Below are 18,723 nucleotides of genomic sequence, written 5' to 3'. Positions count from 1 at the left end.
GACAGGAATGCCTGGCGTGCTATGGTCCAGGGGGTCACGAAGAGTCGGACACGACTAAACAACAACAACAGCAGCAACAACAGGCATGGAAAGGGGCAATTCCCGGGGCAATTCAGAAAGAAAACAGGTGGAAAATATCCCTTTATATTGCACCCTGTTCAGCAAAGAACATTAGTCACATCGGAAATATATCGTGGAATCTGATGGCAGCCCTAACAAAAGACTTTGATTTATTGTTCCAGGGTAAAAAAACAACAACCCAAAGTAATAATAATAATAATAATAATAACAATAACCAAAACAACTTTCCAGGCCTTACTCCTACGTTGTGGCATCAAATTCCCAGCCAGCATGGAGGCAGTCCTATGATACTTTAACAATGCTGCCTCTAACACACGCTTGGGAGAAGCTTATTTATTGTCCTTCTAAGAAAACTGTGCAATTCTTCTCGATCCTGGCTCGAGACTTCAGAGCCTGGCTGGGCCGGCTGTATGAAGAGAGAAAGAAAGAGAAAAAGAAAGAGAAAGAGCGCGCAAAAGGAGAAAATGGAAAAAAGGAGGAGGAGGAGGAGGAGAAGAGGGGCTTTGCTTAACAGGATTAAGATGACTGTAAAAAAAATACCCTTTAATCTCCACCCTGGGGTTAATCTGGATTAAGGCCCCCCCCCCAACTTGCCGATCCGGATGGAGGGCTGCTCTCTTCCCTGCTCCTCGCTGGAACTGGCACTCGCCTGGCGTGTCAAAACCGCACCTCTCTGATCTCCCGCCAGCCACCACCATCTCCCCCCCCAAAAAAAATAATAATGATGATGAGAGCCCCCACCTTGGCTGGCCTCAAGTTGATTCTTCCCTGTTGTTAAAAAAGGCCCGGCTCCTTGAACTGGTATTAAAATCGGGGATTTTCTGCTTCAGATGTGTAATCCCTCTTTAAACAGGTACAAATGGGTGGGATGGTGCTGTTTACACAGCGCCGGAGCTCTCAACCTCTCCTCCGTCTGTGTCCGGACGCAGGGAAGGATGCGGCTGCTGCTTCCAGGGGACTCGGAGAGAGAAAAGACCTGTAGCTTGGCGGGAGCACCTGCTTTGTATGCAGAAGGACCCAGGTTCAATCCCTGGCATCTCCAGGTAGGGCTGGGAATGAAGTCATAAATCAGCTCCCAATTAAAACCAGCCCATTCGTCAGAAACAGGAGGACCAGAACTTGAACTTTATTCCATGGCGACGCATCTGCCTTGAATGCCGAAAGTTCCAGGTTCAGACCCTGGTGGCAGGGAAACCATGGAGAGCTGCCGCCAGTCAGTTTGTAGGTGACACCGATGGATCAGTTGGACTAACTCTGTAGAAGGCAACCTTTTCCCTGCTGTCCGGAAGGGTCAGAGATCATCAGTGGAGCAAACTGGATTTAGCAATGCGACGTCAGCAAACATTGGAGGGGAAGGGCTGCAGCTCAGCGGAAAAGAGTGCAGGTTTGATCCCTGGTGACGCCAGGTAAGGCCGGGGGTGCTCCCTGGCCTGAAATCCTGGCGGGTTAGATTCTGGCTCATTATAAGCCTGGTTCCCATGTTCCCCTGGCTTCTCACAAGGATGGGGCAGCCTTCCTCCAAATTTAACTCAGAAGCATTTGGATATACAGTGGTACCTATGGTTGCGAACAGGATCCGTTCCGGAGCCCCGTTTGCAACCTGAAAGGAACGCAAGCTGCGTCTGCGCACGCTCGGGTCGCAATTCGTCACTTCTGCACGCGCGTATGATGTTATTTTTGCGCTTCTGCGCATGCGCAAGCGGCGAAACCCGGAAGTAACCCTTTCCTGTACTTCCGGGTCGCCGCGGGACGCAACCTGAAAACGAGCAACCTGAAGCAAAGGTAACATGAGATATGACTGTACAAACAGCCTGGCTGTTGGATCAGGCCAGGCCATCATCCTGCTCTCACAGTGGCCAACAGTGGGTGCCCCAATAGGAACCCCGTAAGCGGGACCTGAGCTCAGAAGCAACTCTCCTCACTTGTGATTCCCAGCAAACTGGTATTCAGATGCACATCACTGCGAGGGAGAACAAAGCCATAGGGGCCAGCAACTCTCAATTTGGCTTTATCCTCCAAAAAGTTGTCTAACTGGGTGCAAAAGCAGTAAGAGGAGCCGATCCTGTGCCATGACAATTCCCTGCAAAGAAAGGGTGTGTGTATGTGTTGGAGGGATGATTTTAAGGATAAAACCCGATCTGCCAATTTCAAGGGGAGCCAAAATGGTGCCCTCCGACCTCCCATTAATCGCAGCTAGCATGGCCAGTGGTCAGGGGTGATGGGAACTGGGAGTTCAACCATATCTGGAGAACAGAATGTTGGGTAACCCTGGTTTATTTCCTTTCCATGTCCATTTCAGAATTGTTCATTCATAAGTCTGTTCTGTGCCAGGCCTGCACAAAACATATACTATCTTTATTTTTCAATTTTTAAAAATCCACAGAAAGATTAGCATTCGAATCCAGCTTTTGGGCTGGAGTCAACGTTAGTCATACTCAGGAGTAAATACATTGAAACTGATGGGTGTGACTAAGGTCCATTCATTTCAGTGGGTCGGCTCTTAAATATGACTAACCTCAGATAAAACCCGAATCCTTTTTGCGTGCATTTCTAAACATAACTTAGAACACCACTTTCTTAAACACATTTCTCTCCGTATGAACCTACCCAGACCCTGGGATCACCTTCTCAGGCCCTTCTCTGTGTGCCTCCTCCACGAGGGGGCCAGAGGGTGGAAACAAGAGAACGGGGCCTTCTCTGCAGTGGCTCCCCATTTGTGGATTGATTTCCCCAGGGAGGTTCGCCTGGCGCCTTCATTATACACCTTTAGGTGCCAGACAAAAAAGTTCCTCTTAAACCAGGCCTTTGGCTGATTGACATCCAAGGCCCTTTTTATTATATATCTTGTGTTTTATATCTTGTGATTTTATATTGTGAACTGACCTGAGATCTATGGGTACATAACCTCCAACATTTCTCTGCTGAAAATAGGGATACTCTATTCCCTAACAACAACAATAATATTTTTTTATTTATACCCCGCCCATCTGACCGGGTTGCCACAGCCACTCTGGGCGGCTTGCAACATATATAAAAACATAATAAAACATTAAACATTCTCTATACAGGGCTGCCTTCAGATGTCTTCTAAAAGTTGTATAGTTACTTATCTCCTTGGCCTGGGGGGTCGCATAACTACATACCCGCCAACATTTCTCAGACAAAAATAGGGACGTCCTAAGGAAAAGCGGGACATTCTGGGATCAAATCAGAAACTGGAACAGCTTCTGTAAATCCAGGACTGTCCCTGGAAAATAGGGATACTTGGAGGGTCTGCAGGTATGGGGTGGTATACAAATTTAATAAACAATAAATGGGGAATGAGGCAGCCCAGAACAGGGAATCATACAGAGACACAACAGGCAGGAGGGATGCTTGGGCTCAGGAAAGCCACAATTTCTCTCCAGACCGCTCAGCATTGGGGCACAGGGCGCTTGCAAGTTATTGAAGCAGAAGGCAGGTTGACAGGTTGGGACTTTGCACAGATTCCCATCAACTCACTTTCAATCATTTCTATGGCATGCGCCTTAGCAGAGAGAAAGCCAGGCAACTCGAAAAGATCCAAGCGGCTGGTTTTTGCTCGGCATTCCGCGGCAGAGACGCCACTGCACAAAACAAAGGAACAAGATTGAATTTAAGATCGGTCACGAGCAGTTAGGTTACCGTAGCGGAACAGAAAGCGGAAACGCGGCGTGTTTGGGAAGGGTCAAGGGGGCACGAAACCCCTTCCACACAAACGGAGGGTAGCCGTGGACACCACAAAATTGCGCACCACAATAAAATGTGTTTATCTTTTTAAGACGCCGCCACACTCTCAGCGATTGCTTTTGCTACAGCCCAAAGCAATGATTTCCAAAGTGTGCGTTTGGGGCACATTAGCGCACTGCAAGCAACACACCAAAAAATTATTTAAAGGCTCCCATGAGCGCCAACGGACCCACCCCCAGAATAAGAGGCAGCTGCCTCTGTAGGATTTGCTTCCTTCCAACTAGACTCCACTTTGTCTGTGAACGGGATGGCAAGCAGAAGGAAACGTCCTCAGGCGAGGCTGCCTGTTGCACCTCTGGAACAAGCCAGGCCAGGGCAGAGCCTCTTTCAGAGACACAAAAGGAGGGTAATTCTTCCCCATCTTTTTGGACTGGGTGGAATTAGGATCCAGTGGAGAATTACAAGCCCTGTAAGGAAGCTGAGCCTGTCGCTTCCAGAACGCTGTCTACGGCACTCCAAGGAGGTGTTGACGAAGGGGCGCGTGTTCGGAAAAGGAAGACCGGTTGACGGAGAGGATCTGGAAAGCAAATCCTATGAGGAATAGTTGGGAACAGCTAGGATACTGCGGGAAAGGATCAGACAAGGGCAACCGAAATGAACTAGTGGATGGAACCACTCTTGTCTGAGGAAAGGCTGATGCATTTGGGGATAATTTTTTTTTTAAGTTTAGAGAAAAGGGGAGCAATAGATTGTGGGTGTCGGGAGTTGTGTGTTATGAGAGAGTGGGAGAAAAAAAATCCAATCCCGCTTGCAGAATTCTGGACGAGATGGGCCTCTCTGGCCTTCACCACCTGCCATGGTCCTGCCGTGACGTGGGTCAGGGTGGGTGGGAAGGCAGAAGAAAGAAGCATCTCTCCATTCAGGAATGCTACCCACGCAGCCGCTGACAGATCAGCACACGCCCAGCCAGCCAGCTCTTCCTCACTCCCCACCCTGCTCTTGTGAAAGGCTCAGGAAGAGTCAGGCGCACCCAGAGAAGAATCACAGGAGATGTTAAATAGGATGGTGAAAGCAGAGCAGTGATGTGCCAACAGAAAGGAAGTGTGTGTGTGTGTGTGTGTGTGTGTGTGTGTTTGTGTGTGTGTGTGTGAGCAGAGACAGGCAGGGTTGTAATTAAGATCCCTGAAACACAGTGGTGTGAATTTTATGGGGAGAAAATTAGCCACAGACATTTTTCTGGAGAATTTTCTCATCCACATTAGGCTAATTCCCATAAGGTCATTTCCACCAGAGGGTTTCGCATTGGGAAATTCATCGACGCCCTTGTGATCTAATTTTGCAGATTTATTTTATTTGTATTTAGCAAAGGAAAGCTGAAAACTTTTGAACCTGCCAGCCGCCGTGTAATAGGGCATGGGCAATCAGCATTTGTTACTAATGATGTTATGAAAAAGGGAAAAAATTCTGCAGGAAAATTTAGTACAGGAAATATATATATATATATTTGGCAGTGGAGTGAAATCCCATTCAGGAAAGTTTTCTACCAGTCAGAGATTCCCATGGGATATACCCTTGACCACATTTTAATCCATGGTGTATGGATTGAGCCCAGAGCCAAAACATCACAGAAACCAATTAAACCTACACAGTTTTTCCAGAGGGTGAACCGTGTTATGAGGCCAACTCTGGCCCATGAAAACCGATGCCATAATAAATTTGCCTGGGTTTTAAGGTGCCACAAGACTTCTTTTGACAGTGGTTTTTACACAAAGTTTCAGTTCTTAAACTCGGGGTGCGTTTGTGTTAAGCCTCATAGCAAATGGGCCAGGAGGAAATTTATCAAAAGACCACTCTCCTTGGTGACTTCTAGCCGCCATTGCTCCACACAACTGATGTCTTACAACAATGTCATGTTTGTAGACCAAATGTCACAAGTCGAGCTCCAAGCGATCCCATGCTAATAATCTGCCTACCCTCTAACACTTTGAAGCCAAAATCTGGGACGCCATCTTCTGGACCCCATCTTCATATTTTTGTATTGCGGGAACATGGCAGCCATTTTGGTTGCTGTGATCTTGCGCGATTTCACATTGCAGTCCCCCCCAAAAAGAGCACTTTTTGGGGCACGGTGCCCCCCAAAGCACCTTTTGGGGCACTGTGTGCCCCCCAATCATGTTTGAGGGGAATCATGCTCTGAAATTGCGCAAGAGAACAGCAACCAAAATGGCCGCTCTTGTGATGAAAAACGGGATGGGGTAAGTAAGGGGTAGCAGAAACTTCAAGATTCTGGAAGTTGGCTGTCAGTTGGAGGAGGGCAGGGATGGGGGGACCTGGTCGCCTTCCAGATGTTGCAGGACTCCAATTCCCATCATCCCTGAACATTGGACATTGCAGGGGCTGATGGGAGTTGGAGTCCAACAACGTCTGGGTGGCCACAGGTCTCCCCCCCCCCCCTTACTAAAGGCCCTTCTCTGGCTTTAAGCCTGATTAAATAAGCACAAATTGGACTCAAAGCACCCACAACCAGCCAGGCAAGGCACAACACAAGCCCAGAGGTAGGCCTCAGAACTGACACATGGGCCTCAGAAACTAAGGCAGGCTGCACACAGTTCCTCTTGACTCTTAGGCTTTTAGCAGAGGGCAGCTGGTGCCTTTTGACCATTAAAAAACAACAATTTTACGACCAATAATGCTCTGCTGCTCTGTTACAGATCCATTGCACTTAAAAAATAATAATTCTAGTAGGCTTATATTTTAAGTAGCATTTTGCATTACAAGGCAAACACACACATACGTTTTCGCTGCCAGGTTTTATTTCATTAAGCCAGAGTATAAAAATATTGTAGTATACAGATATTAGGAGGTGTGCCCCTGCTTGCTCCATTCCCCGGCAATGCCTCCTAAATATTAACCCACTACAGCAGTGTTTCCCAAACTTGTGTCTCCAGCTGTTTGGGGGCTACAATTCCCATCATCCCTGACCACTGGTCCTGCTAGCTAGGGGAGAGGCAACAGCATGGCTGCATCCCCTGCTTGGTTCGCTGACTTCATCCTCAGCAAAAACAGGCGTGAGGCAACCAGTTCCGCCCTGATGTTGCTGAACTACAACTCCCAGCCGCCTCTGCATGGTCAACAGCCAGGGGTGGTGGGAGTTGTAGCGTAGCAGCACCCAGAGGACCAAAGGTCCCTCACTGCCCAAGTTGAAAGGATCAGGCAGAAGGGGCAAGGGAGATCCTTCGCTGCTTGGGATCCAGCAGAGCAGCACTCAGTCAGAGCTCACCAAACCAGGCTGGAGGAGTCAGAATCACTCAGCCCAGGGCAGCATCCTATTTCCCCCGTTTCATTACGGCACCCTCCTGCACATCAGCCCCCTGCCAATAATTCATGCGCTGATGCTTGATATCGCTGATTCCACATGGAGCATTGACACGGTGAAAGCTTTTTAACAGCGCTGGAGAGAAGGCAATCATGTCTGAAAGTGGCCCTAAGAGCGATCTGGGTGGGTGGAAGGGGGAGAGCAAGGAGCAAACCTCTCCTGGGTGTGGAACATCTTAGAAGGCGCAGCAGAAACAGATTTTCCGAAAGCTCCTTCATGGCAACACCTCCCCCCCCAAAAAAAACCCCCCACCATCCTGGCCTGCAGTAGCCTGACACGTCATGTGAGGGTGAAAACCTTTCCTACCTCTGCCCCTAATCAGCTCATCTGTTGAATCATCACAAAATCGGGAGACTGCATTCACAAGAAGCGGGGGGGGGGGGGGGGGGGTTGGCTGGTTTTTTACAAAAGAAGCTTTTGCATTATACAGTGGTACCTTGGGTTACAGGCGCTTCAGGTTACAGACTCCGCTAACCCAGAAATAGCACCTCAGGTTAAGAACTTTGCTTCAGGATGAGAACAGAAATTGTGCTCCAGCGGCACAGCGGCAGCAGTGGGAGGCCCCATTAGCTAAAGTGGTGCTTCAGGTTAAAAACAGTTTCAGGTTAAGAACGGACCTCTGGAACGAATTAAGTACTTAACCCGAGGTACCACTGTACCAGAGGATGGGCTGAACCCAGAATGCAAGTGGAGATTTACCCGATGGAAATTATCCTCCATCAGAAACCATTCCCTTCACAGAGAAAGCTAGCATCTCAGGGAGAAGCAAGGCTACAACCTGTCTCCCTAGTTTTCTACCTGCAAGGGAATGTTTGTTTGTTGCCACTGGCACAGAGCAGCATCCAGTCACGTGGACGCTCACCGGAGGTCTGGAAGCAGTGCAGACAAGGCACATACTCATCACCTCAAATGAGAACTAGACCTTAAAAAGAAAAGGGGGAAAAAACGGAAAGTCTGTCCCTAGCAACAGGGAAAAGGATCATCTACACAAAATAAATAACCGCAATCCCATGAGACCAGCAGTTTGATTAAGACTGGCTTTTTCTGGCATTCTGTGTGTTACATCGCTGGATGCGCCGGTACACAGAAGAAGATGCTCTTAGGAGCAAATGTGCTTTAGCATTTAGGGAAGAAAGCTGTGCTGGGTTGGGCCACTGGCCCGCCAAGCCAAGCATCCCATTTCCCGGGATCCTGAGCAGCGATGCTGTCAGGGAAGGACTTGGGGCAGAAGCCACACACACACCCTCAATGCAGCAGGGATGCTGGTTTAGTTCCTAGAGGACAGGGTTATCCATGGCTATGTTCCTACATCGACTGCCAGAGACAGTGCGCCGCTGAATGCCAAATGCTAGGAATCGCAGGTGGGGAGAATTGATGCTGCTGTGCCCAGGTTCAGCTGGGGGCTTCCTACTGGTGCATCTGGCTGGGTGTCACAAGAACAGGAGTCTGGACTGGATTAATGGCTATGAGATACGAAGACTGTGTCTGCTTTGGCTGGGGCGATATGTCAATATATCACCCAGGACCGGTATGAGGAGCAGACTGTGATGTCGGCTTCACTCAGCGGTATATCGCTGGTGAAACACTCACCGCTCCGTTGCTAGCAGAGGGACTCAGGAGCAGTGGCGGTTTTACCAGCGATATACGGCTGAGTGAAGCTGACATCCCACTCTGACCCCATAACTGTGCACAGGGAGAAAAAAGCTACATTGGCGAGGCACCAATACAGCTTGTTCCTCCTTCTGGATCTTTTAACTGCTCGGCTGAGGAGTGCGTGGTTGCCACTCCCCTCCAAACAATCAAAGGACCCCCCAGCCCGGCACTGGCACCCACCACAAGTGGGGGGGGGGACACCGGGGATGGTGAGAGCTGTGGCAATTTCACCCGGCGCCTTGCAGGCTGAGGCCAATGCAGTTTGTGTTTCCAACACCGCGGTATATCGCCAGATGTTTGGCTGGTGATATACAGTCATACCTCATGTTACGCTCTTTCAGGTTACGTCCCGCGGCAACCCGGAAGTACCGGAAAGGGTTACTTCCGGGTTTCGCCGCTCGCGCATGTGCAGAAGCGCAAAATGACATCATGCGCAGACGTGGATCACAACCCGCACGTGCGCAGACATGCCGCTGCAGGTTGCGCTCTTTTCATGTTGTGAACGGGCCTCCAGACCGAGGTACCAGATGTTTGGCTGGTGATATACTGCGATGTTGGAAAACTGTTATCGCCCAGCCCTAGTCTGCTGTTGGAGAGAGCACTGTGGTGCTCAAAGTCCTGCTTGTAGGTTTACCATAAGCATCTGGTTGGCAGTGTTACAAATTCAGGTATATAAACTAATCGCCAAATGGCACCTTAAACCTAGGTCATGGTTGCCACAACAAAATGTCTAGATGCCGGGGTTTTTTTTTTGGGGGGGGGGGGTTGCAATTGGACTTAGTATTATTCTTATTCATTTCATTTCTATGCAGCTTTACATTTTAGAGAGCAACTCTCAAAGCGGTTTACGACACATTAAACATCAAATAAAACAACCCAGAATAAAACATATTCAGGCTTCAAGGAAAACATTCCAGAGCCTTCTTTTCTAAATGGCATTTGGTTTTCCCTAGTCGCCAGCCTGGCATCCAGAGATCTCTACGTGGTTGCAATTGGACCCACGCCAGCGGCAAAATGCGCCTGGCTCCTGGCTAATTTCTAACACAGCAGCGACCGTCTGCTATGGGAAAAGGATGTTGGGCATGATAGGCCCTGATCTAAGCCAAAAGGCCGAGAAGCGATCAGGACGAAGATCTCAGGCTTGTTCACAACATAAGAATACAGGATAAAACCCACAAACTATATAGTTAAAACAAAAACAAAACAATAACCCCACCCCACAAACACATTTAAAAGGCCACAGAATCAACCAAAGGCCTGGTAAAGAAGAACGTTTTCGCCTGGCACCTAAAGGTGTATAATGGAAGCACCAGACAAACCTCTCTGGGGAGAACATTCCACAAACGGGGAGCCACCACAGGAAAGGCCCGTTCTCGTGTTGCCACCCTCCAGACCTCTTGTGGAGGAGGCACATGAAGAACGGCCTCAAAGGATGGTCTCTGGATCTGGGTTGGTTTATATGAGGAGAGGTGTTCCTTGTGGTCCTGAGCCATTTTACAGAATCATAGAATTGTAGAGTTGGAAGCGACCATGGGGGTCATCTGGTCCAAACCCCTGCAATGCAGGAATCTTCTGCCCAAGATGAAGAGTCTCATGCTCTACCGACTGAGCTATCCCAGGGATGAGAAACCACGTTGCTGGACTCCAGCTCCCATTGTCCCTGGCTACTGGCCATCTTCCTTGAGCATCGGCCAGGCTGGCTGGGCCACAGCTTGCCCAACCTTGTTGCAGGGTGTTGAGCGCCGTGATTGTATACACAGACTTTTGTGGGTTTGAGATATGCCTCACATCTGAATCCTGCCTTTCCTCCGGGGAGCTCCTCCTCACGGTGTGCACATGGGGTTAGGAGCCCAGCCTCACCAGCACGTCCACACAAGTTCCTAGTCCACAACATCTCCTTTCCTAGCTGTTCTGGCTGCCCAACTTTATGTATAAATAATTGCGGGTCTGAAAGGAAGACAACCGGCTTTTGTGTAGCTTCTCTGCATCATCGCCTGGAAGGGATTCCAAGTTGCCACCAGGAAAATGGCCTTGTATGAGCCTGTAGCTCAGAGAAGGGGAACATGTTGCTGAACTGCAACTCCCATCACAACTGGGCAAGGGCAATGTTGGTGGGGCGGATGGGAGTTGAAGTCCAGCAACATACAGAGGGCCAAAGAGTCCCTCCCCTGCTGTAGTCAGTCCACCACAAGCCCATGAGATAGGCAAGGCTACCTGGAGACGTCACAGATTGAATTTGGGAGTAGGTACTCTGCCACTGAGCTATACAGCCCTTCTCCACACAGCGCTACAGTTCCCAGAGTGGTAGAACAACCCATCCTTCTTCCTAGGGACCTGTGGGAATTGTAGTTCTGTGAGGGAGTGCCTCCTAACAACTCTCAGAGCCTTGAAACTACAATTCCCATGATTCTCTGGGGGACACAGTGGTATCAGAGTGCTTTAAACAGATGGTGAGGATGGGGTCTGAAATGCTCAGCACACAGCACACATTCGCAAGCCATGTGAACCCACATGCAAAAACACAGCTTGCAACAATCTTTCCATGGTTTATGTGTTAATTTCCTGCGTAGAAATTCCTTCACAGGAGGAACCTGTGAATGTGACCTAGCAATATCCCTACCCGCCAAAAAATCCCTCTGTGTCAAAGATGGGGAATCAGTGGCTCTCCAACTCCCATCATCCCACTCCAGCACAGTTATGGATGATGGGAGTTGTAGTCTGAACACTTCCGGTGGGGCACAGATTCCCCACGCTTGGCTCAACAGGGCTGCGAAACACAGATTTGATAGCCCCATAAAGAATCTTGGGAGTATTTCCACACACACACACACACACACACACACACAATTTTACTCAGATGTCTACCCACTAAAATGTGGCAAACTTTAAGCTGGTATTCTTCTCCATCCTGTTAAGATAATGCCAGTGTTCCACACACCCCCATACTATTGATGTTTCTAACACTGTTCCCTGCCTGCAGAGCATGAGGACTAGAAACCTTCCCTGAATAACATGCCAGCCTGTCTTTTTAAAAGAAAATGGTAAGAAGTTTAAAGGTTTCCTAATTCAAGCTATTCCCCAACCGACCCCAGTTGGCTCTCTGTTTTGAAAGGGGCAGGGAGTGTTTGATCCTAGTCTGAAGACTGAGAAATGTGTGGAGCTTTGTATGCAGGACCCTCTAAAGAAGACCACCTCCCAACCTTTCCTCCGCCCATCCTGGACCAATCAGCAGCTCTGCATCTCATCAGCACACCAGTCACATCTGCCCTTGTCCGGAAAAACACACAGATACACACCAGTGTGACACAGGGACCTGCTTAAAAAGCAAGAGGGGCGTGAACCCCAGAGATTTTTGGGGAGCGGAGGACACCTTTTCTGCAGGGAGTCTGAGGACAACAACAACCACCACCATAATCTTGGAGCAGGCATGAAAGACTTAGAAATAAAAGGGATGGGAGACCAAACTCAGGCAGGTGGCACCAGTTTCATCTCTAATACAATATTTGGAGGAGAGGATCAGGTTGCGTTGATGTCCGATCTGGGTAAAACCCCAGGCTGCAGTTCACCCAAGTGCCTGGAAAAATGCAATAACCATGGCTCTTTTGGAACTCTGCAGCCAATTTTTATTTTTTAAAAAACCTATCAAACTCCCAGAAATGCAAAGCATTTCTCCGGCCTAAGGGTAATCCACTAAGGCCATGCCGGTTACTGAAAGGTGATGGGACGGGTGATGGAGCGAAGACCTAGCGATGAAGCCATCTTGGAGCCCCCAAAACCAATGGCAAACCTCCATCTCATTGTGGGTTTGCAGGAAATGTGGTCCTGAGGAGAGTGGCACACATAAGTCAAAGCAGGCAGAAAAAGACCAGTGGGGCACGTTCTCTCTCTCTGTGTGTGTGTGTGTGTGTAAGACGCCACATTGATGAAATGGGTTTGGGGGCGGGGGACAGGGCAGACGTCAAAAAACTCATTCCCTCCCCGATCCTGGATAATAAGAGCAACCTGCTTCAGCAGCAGTTGGAATGAGAGGAAAACTGGATATTCATAAACACAAACAAGCTTTGTACGGAGGGGAAGGAATGCTCCCTAATGTCTCTCCAGGGGAATGGGGGGAAAGCAAGCAGCTTCCCAGAGGTGGAAGAATTGGGGCATCGTCTCGTCTCCATCCCAAAGAAGGGCTACTGCGCTCGTTCTCAAAGCCCAGCACCCTAAGGCCGCAGGAACAGCTTTCAGCGCTGTCAGGTCAAAATGTCTCCAGAGCAACCTCATCCCCATGACAGGTGTCTCGCGGGGGTTTGTTTATGGCTTCTCTAAACACCCGGTGACCGGGGCCCCACAAGGACCAATTCCGCCGATAATTTATCCCCAAAATCCCGGCGCGCAAGGCTATGTACGGCGCGTGCGGCTGCAGTGAAACCAACACTGCCGCACTGCTCCGCCATAAATATCCCCGACGCGCCGGCAACTCGGCTCTGCGGCAGGGACCCCCCGCCCCCCCCAACAACACGCCTCGGCTCACCACAAAAGGCGGGGGCCCAGCACCCACGGCGCGGTTTGCGGGGACGTAAAGACCGAAGGGGAAAGGGAGCCGAACCGAAGCCTTTCCCCGACACCCCAGCAAAGACAACCATCGAATGGCTAGGCCCCAAAAAGGAGTCCGTGGCACCGAGCGGGGAAAGGTTTAGTTTGGGGTGCCGAGGTCTCGTGGGAAATAAGCCAAGCCAGGTGAGCTAGGCCCGTTGTGACCACTGCCATCACTGCCGCCAAGGCAGCCCCAGTGCATTGTGGGTCAGGCTCTGCAGAGCAGATCTACCTGAGCCCTTGATACGGCTCCTTAGCAACCATCCTCTCTCTTCAACTGCCACCCCCACCCCTGCGCCGCACACACACACACACACATACACACAACCACTAAAAGTCAGGCCAGGTTAGAAAGCTTTTTAGCCGGAGGAAGGGGGCTGGGTGTGTGGGGAGGTCCCCCCCAGCAAAGGGCCCCGCGTCCGCTGCTCCGCCATTGTGTGGCGCCCGCCAGCGCCCAATTCAGAGGCGCAATTTATGGGGCCTGGGCTTCCGCCTCAGGAGACATTCTCAAAGGAGACGGTCCTCCCTCGAGGCACACAGAAAAGAGGCGCGGGAGAGGGAACGGACGGAGGGCGTGAGACCCAGACGCACCAAGGACGGACGGACAGATAGACACTGGGGAGCAGGAGGGAGAGAAATTTGCAGACAGCCGGGCACACGTGGACTCCAGGCTCGACCCGTCCTTCCCAGCGTCGGGTAACGGCCAAGTCCCAGAGAAAATGGAAGCCACAGACGCAAAGCGGCAGGGATATGCCACCGGGGAGTAGGAAACAGGCACTGGCAGAGGGTCAGACCCCAGAGGGTCACCCTGTTCCCAAGCCACGCCAGCACCCGTTTTTAGGGTCCTGTGCCTGGCGCCGCCCACTTACGCTGCCGCCCTGGTCTCCCCACGCCGGCCATGTCCCTTCCTTCGCTTCACCCCATGGGCAGAGCATTAGAGATGCAAGACACAGGCGCTGTTAACTCCCCCATTGATCTGGCTCCCTGTGGCTCTGTTCGGCGGCCATTACAATTTCCAGATTATTACTTAAAGCCCCCATTGATTTATTTTATTTTTTTTACAAAAAGCGAAGGGGTGGAATCACGCAGAGAAACGGCGACTCGGCAAGGTGTCCCACCTTGCAAAACAACACTTTTCTGTTCAAGTCTCTAGATCTGGGCCACTCGTGGCACCAGCAGCCGCCGGTCAAGCCAAATGCACTTGGGAATCAACGCCGCGGCTCGCTGGAGGTTCGGTCCCGGAGCTACACACGTAAATAAAAGGGGGGTAGGCGTCCTACACAAGCCGAGAACCATGTCTTCCTCAGCCAAGGATTGCTGCCACACAGCAGGCCCTGCCTGGGCCCTCTAAAGAAATCAGGTGGCTTTGTTGGTTAATCAGCCTCCCGCCACATGAGAGAGAGAGAGGAGGGGAAAAAACATTGCTGGCCACCAGGACTCCACCAGGAATTTGAGTGGACCACACATGAATGAATAAAGAGGGATAGGCCAAATTATATACCGCCCCCCCATCACACTTCAAAATACAAGCGGCAGGCCCGTGGAAGCAGCTCTAACTGACTCACATTAAGCAAACTGGGGGGGGGGGGAGGTGTATACAATCCCCCTCTCACTTGCTATCTATGGCCAGCGTGTTTACACGGAGCCCAGCAGTCAATAGAGCCGGCTAAATGAGGCTCCTTCTGAAACAAAAGAGAATCAAGAGATGGTGTGTGCGATAAATATCTTTCAGATCCCTCCCACTTGGGAAAACAAAAAAATATGGAGCAGGAATGCCCTTAATGCCTCCAGCTTTCAAACCGTGCGGCTCCCCACTGTCAGCCCCCCTGGTTAACCCCCCTCCCCCCCACACACACTACACACCTTCTCTCTCTGTGTGTGTGTGTGTGTTCCCAAACACTCACATACAGGCAGCCCGTTCCCTTTGTGGTGTCCTGGCAAATTTACAAAGGAAGGGTCAGGCAGGTGAGCCCCTTCGGAAAGGGTGAAAAGGTGGCGCTGAAAGGCCTCAGCTGAGCAGGAGGAGCCTCTGTCCTTGCATGCAGGTGGTCCTAAGTTGGATCCCTGGCATCTCCCTGCCTGAAAGAGCTGCTGCCGGCCAGTGTAGACCGCACTGAGTTAGAAGCACCAAGTCTCTCTCTGACTCCAGAGAAGGCTATGCTAGGATGAACACCGGCCTTGCCTGCCTCGGATGGTTTTAAAAGAGGCATTTAAAAAAAATAAGGGGGGGGTGAGAAATGATTAGGCATCAATCAGGCAGCTTCCGTCCCTGCACACACACACACTCCAAATCCCTGCATGAATGTTCAAGAGAGACAGATTCTCCCTTGGCACTTTGCCGTTCTCTTTGCAATAAACACCCCACAGCCTTCCCTCTCTCTCGCTAAGCAGCAGCCAGTTAGGAGGAGGAGGAGGAGGAGGAAGAAGGGGAAAAAACCTCGCCCAGTTCCCAGAGGAGCCCCGGCACTGCCTGGGCACGTGCCACGGGGTGCTCCGGGGATGCAAGGCGGGCAGGGCGCTCGACGTCCCCCCGCATCTGCCGTGCCTACAGATCGGTAGGCGTGTGTCTGCTCTGCCAGTCTCGCGGCTCAGCCCCACAAACAGCCCGGGAACCCGTGCCAGGGCTGGCGAGGGTTTGGCACACGGAGTCACACCTAGGCTCAGATATATAGGTCACGCCACACACACACACATGATCAAGGCTGGGCATGCTGTCTGTGGCGAGAGTCCTGGGGGTAGCAGCAGGCATGGGGAGATCTCGATCGGGAGGGTTATATATAAAGAAGGGCAGAGCGTGCCCCCCCCCCCAAATAGTGTGTGCCACCCAAGTTTTGGGTGCTGGTAGTGCCCGCGGGGGTGCAAAGGTCACGTTGTCTCTCTCTCTCACACACAGAGGGCTCTGTTGCCCTTCAACCGCGGTCTGATCGAGCCCCCCCACCAAAACCCCTGAACTAAGGAGAAATTGTCCTTTTAAAAAAAAAACACCGACGGTCAAGGAAATAAACAAATAAACTCGCTCGGAAAGCGCAGACGGCCCCGCTCCCCCTCTCTAAACACACCTCACTATGGAGGCCACGGTGCCTGGATTTAGGGGAATTTGGCGGCGGCGGCGGGGGGGGGGGTTAAGAAGCGGAGCAGAGCTGAAATTGCAAAAACTAGAGAGGGGAAACAGACGGTGGGGGGACGGAGACGGGCAAGGAGAGACGGGGGTGCCGGTGAGTTGCGGGGCGGAGAGAGGGAGAGACTGGGGTCCCAGTCCAGACAGCCGCCAGACTGGGGGAGGGGGCGATTAGGAAGGAAAGAGGGTGGAGAGAAGGGGGGGGGCAGAGGAAGCTTCATATTCTGCAGGATCTCTCCCGACGCACAGACAAAAAGCAGACAACCCCGCTCCCTCCCCCCCCCCCATGAAATCTCTGCTCCCCCATCCCCAGGTTCCGGCGACGCGCGGACCCCGATCCCCACCGCGCACGTGCCCTCGCCCCGTCCACGTGCACGCGCACCCCCTCCTCCCAGACACCCCTCCCCCCCCTTATGCAGTGCACGCGCGCCCTCTCCCACCTCACCCGCCGACCCCTCTTTGCCTAACACCCACCTTCGCCTCCCGCGCCGGGGCAAATTCCGGGGGTCCAGGGATATACAGGCGCAAACGGGCAAACGGAGCCCGATCTCTTTTCTCCTTGAGCAACCCCCCCCTTTAAAAAAAAGCAAAAACACTTTCCCCCCCCCATCCCTCTCTCTCTCTCCCGCCACCCCACCCCCCAAACCACCGGGTCCGGTACTCACTGCGGGTTGGAGCTGTTCCAATGCACCGCGTGCCGGTTGCCGAGGCTGCCGGCGGGGCCGTGGCACAGCAAGCAGAGCAGCGGGAGGAGCAGCAGGAGCGGCGGGGCAGGCGGCGGCGGCAGCAGCAGCAGGAGCGCGGCCATCCCGCCGGCCGGGGCAGCGCAGCGCCAGGCGCGACCGTGCACGAGAGGCGAAGCCGCCGGAACGGAGAGCGAGGGCGAGAAAGAGATCCAAAGGCGATCGGAGCCGCCGCCGTCCTCCTCCTCCTCCTCTTCGCCGCCGGAGCCCCCAGCGCCGCCGAGGCTCCTCCTTCCCTCCTCCTTGCGCGCCTCCGGCCCCGGGACCGCCCCCCTCGCGCGCTCCCTGCACGCCGCGCGCGCCCGATCTTTCCCACGGGCTCCCCACGCTGCGCGCCCGACGCGTCTCTCCATCTATTGGGGGTCCCTTTCCTGGCGCGCCCTTTGCTTTCGATTACAGGCGGGGGAGGCGTGTCCGTGTCCGGCCACTACGCCCCGCCCCTTTTGAAAGAAAGCCCCCCCCTCTCGCAGAACATCTGGAGAACCCCCCTCCCTTTCAAACGCACACCTTTCCTTCCTCCTTCTCCCCCATATAAAATATTACATTTGTGCCAAGGCTGTTTTGAATTCTGTGCGGAGTCAAAAATCACAGGGACAGGCCCGTGGGCATGGGCAGAGTGCCTTTGCCTCAGCATTTCCCCCGGGGCTTTGTCCTTGGGACTCGCTTGTGAATGAGAGAGGGGCTGATGTTAAAAACATCAATAATATTTTTAATTCTGTGGAAACAGGGGAAGTTGGCCACGGGAGGGAAAGGGCCTCTGAGTACACCTTATCTGCAAAGGTTTAAACGCTGCCTTTGAATGCCACAACTTTGCAGCGCTCAGGATGTGGGGAAATCCAGCGGGGACACAGCCTCTGAGCATGGGCAGAGGGCCTTGCCATCAGCAGCCACTGGACATCTGGGAAGTGGAAGGAAAGTCAGGTTTATAGGGCAACAATTTCCAGGCTGGAGTGAGAAGGCCCCCCTCGGCCCCTGGCAAACTCTACAGTTTAGGAAATAATTGTTGCCAGGTGGCGAACATCTGGAAGAAAGCTAGAGGTTGTCTTTTATCTCCCAACTCTCCATCCATCGCCCAAACAGAACTAGGAGCAGGCTTCATCCTGAGAGGTGGGGGGACAACCCACCATACCCAGCCGCAGAACTACGTAGTTTCTATGCCGGGGTGGGGGGAGGGATAATGAGAAGAGAAAAGTGCCTCTGAGGTGGTGCAGAGCACTGATTCCTCTCCTTCCTCGTGGAATGGTAGCCAGCCTCCCTGCGTTCTGAGATCAGGAACCACAGCTTCCAGGGGAAAGGGTGTGGTTTGCTTGGCACCTATCCTGTTCAGCAACCAGCAAAGAATGTCCTGGAATGGACTCCGGAGTATGGAGTTGGCCGGGTCCTCAATGGCCGAGAATCTGCAGGTTTGAAACTCTCCACTACCACCACCTCCTCCCTGGCTACTGCGGTCTCATGCGGCAAAC

At 52.1% G+C, this 18,723-nt stretch overlaps 1 protein-coding gene across 2 annotated transcripts in view; it reads right to left on the bottom strand.

Moving 5' to 3' along the window:
- Nucleotides 1-17,645, bottom strand: part of EFNA3 (ephrin A3) — a 60,819-nt gene extending 43,174 nt beyond the window's left edge. The window contains exon 1 of one of the 2 annotated variants that reach the window (XM_028709175.2): nucleotides 17,183-17,645. In XM_028709175.2, coding sequence (XP_028565008.2) covers nucleotides 17,183-17,613 — 431 coding nt within the window. In that variant the 5' untranslated portion in view covers nucleotides 17,614-17,645. The remainder of the gene's footprint in view (nucleotides 1-17,182) is intronic. The other variant, XM_028709174.2, reaches the window with a different exon arrangement.
- Between the last annotated feature and the right edge of the window lie 1,078 nt (nucleotides 17,646-18,723).

The sequence above is a fragment of the Podarcis muralis genome, chromosome 16 (genome assembly GCF_964188315.1).
Source record: "Podarcis muralis chromosome 16, rPodMur119.hap1.1, whole genome shotgun sequence".
Classification (NCBI taxonomy): Eukaryota; Metazoa; Chordata; class Lepidosauria; order Squamata; family Lacertidae; genus Podarcis; species Podarcis muralis.
The sequence above is the reverse complement of the archived record's forward strand: the minus strand, read 5'-3'. Positions and strand labels throughout refer to the sequence as shown.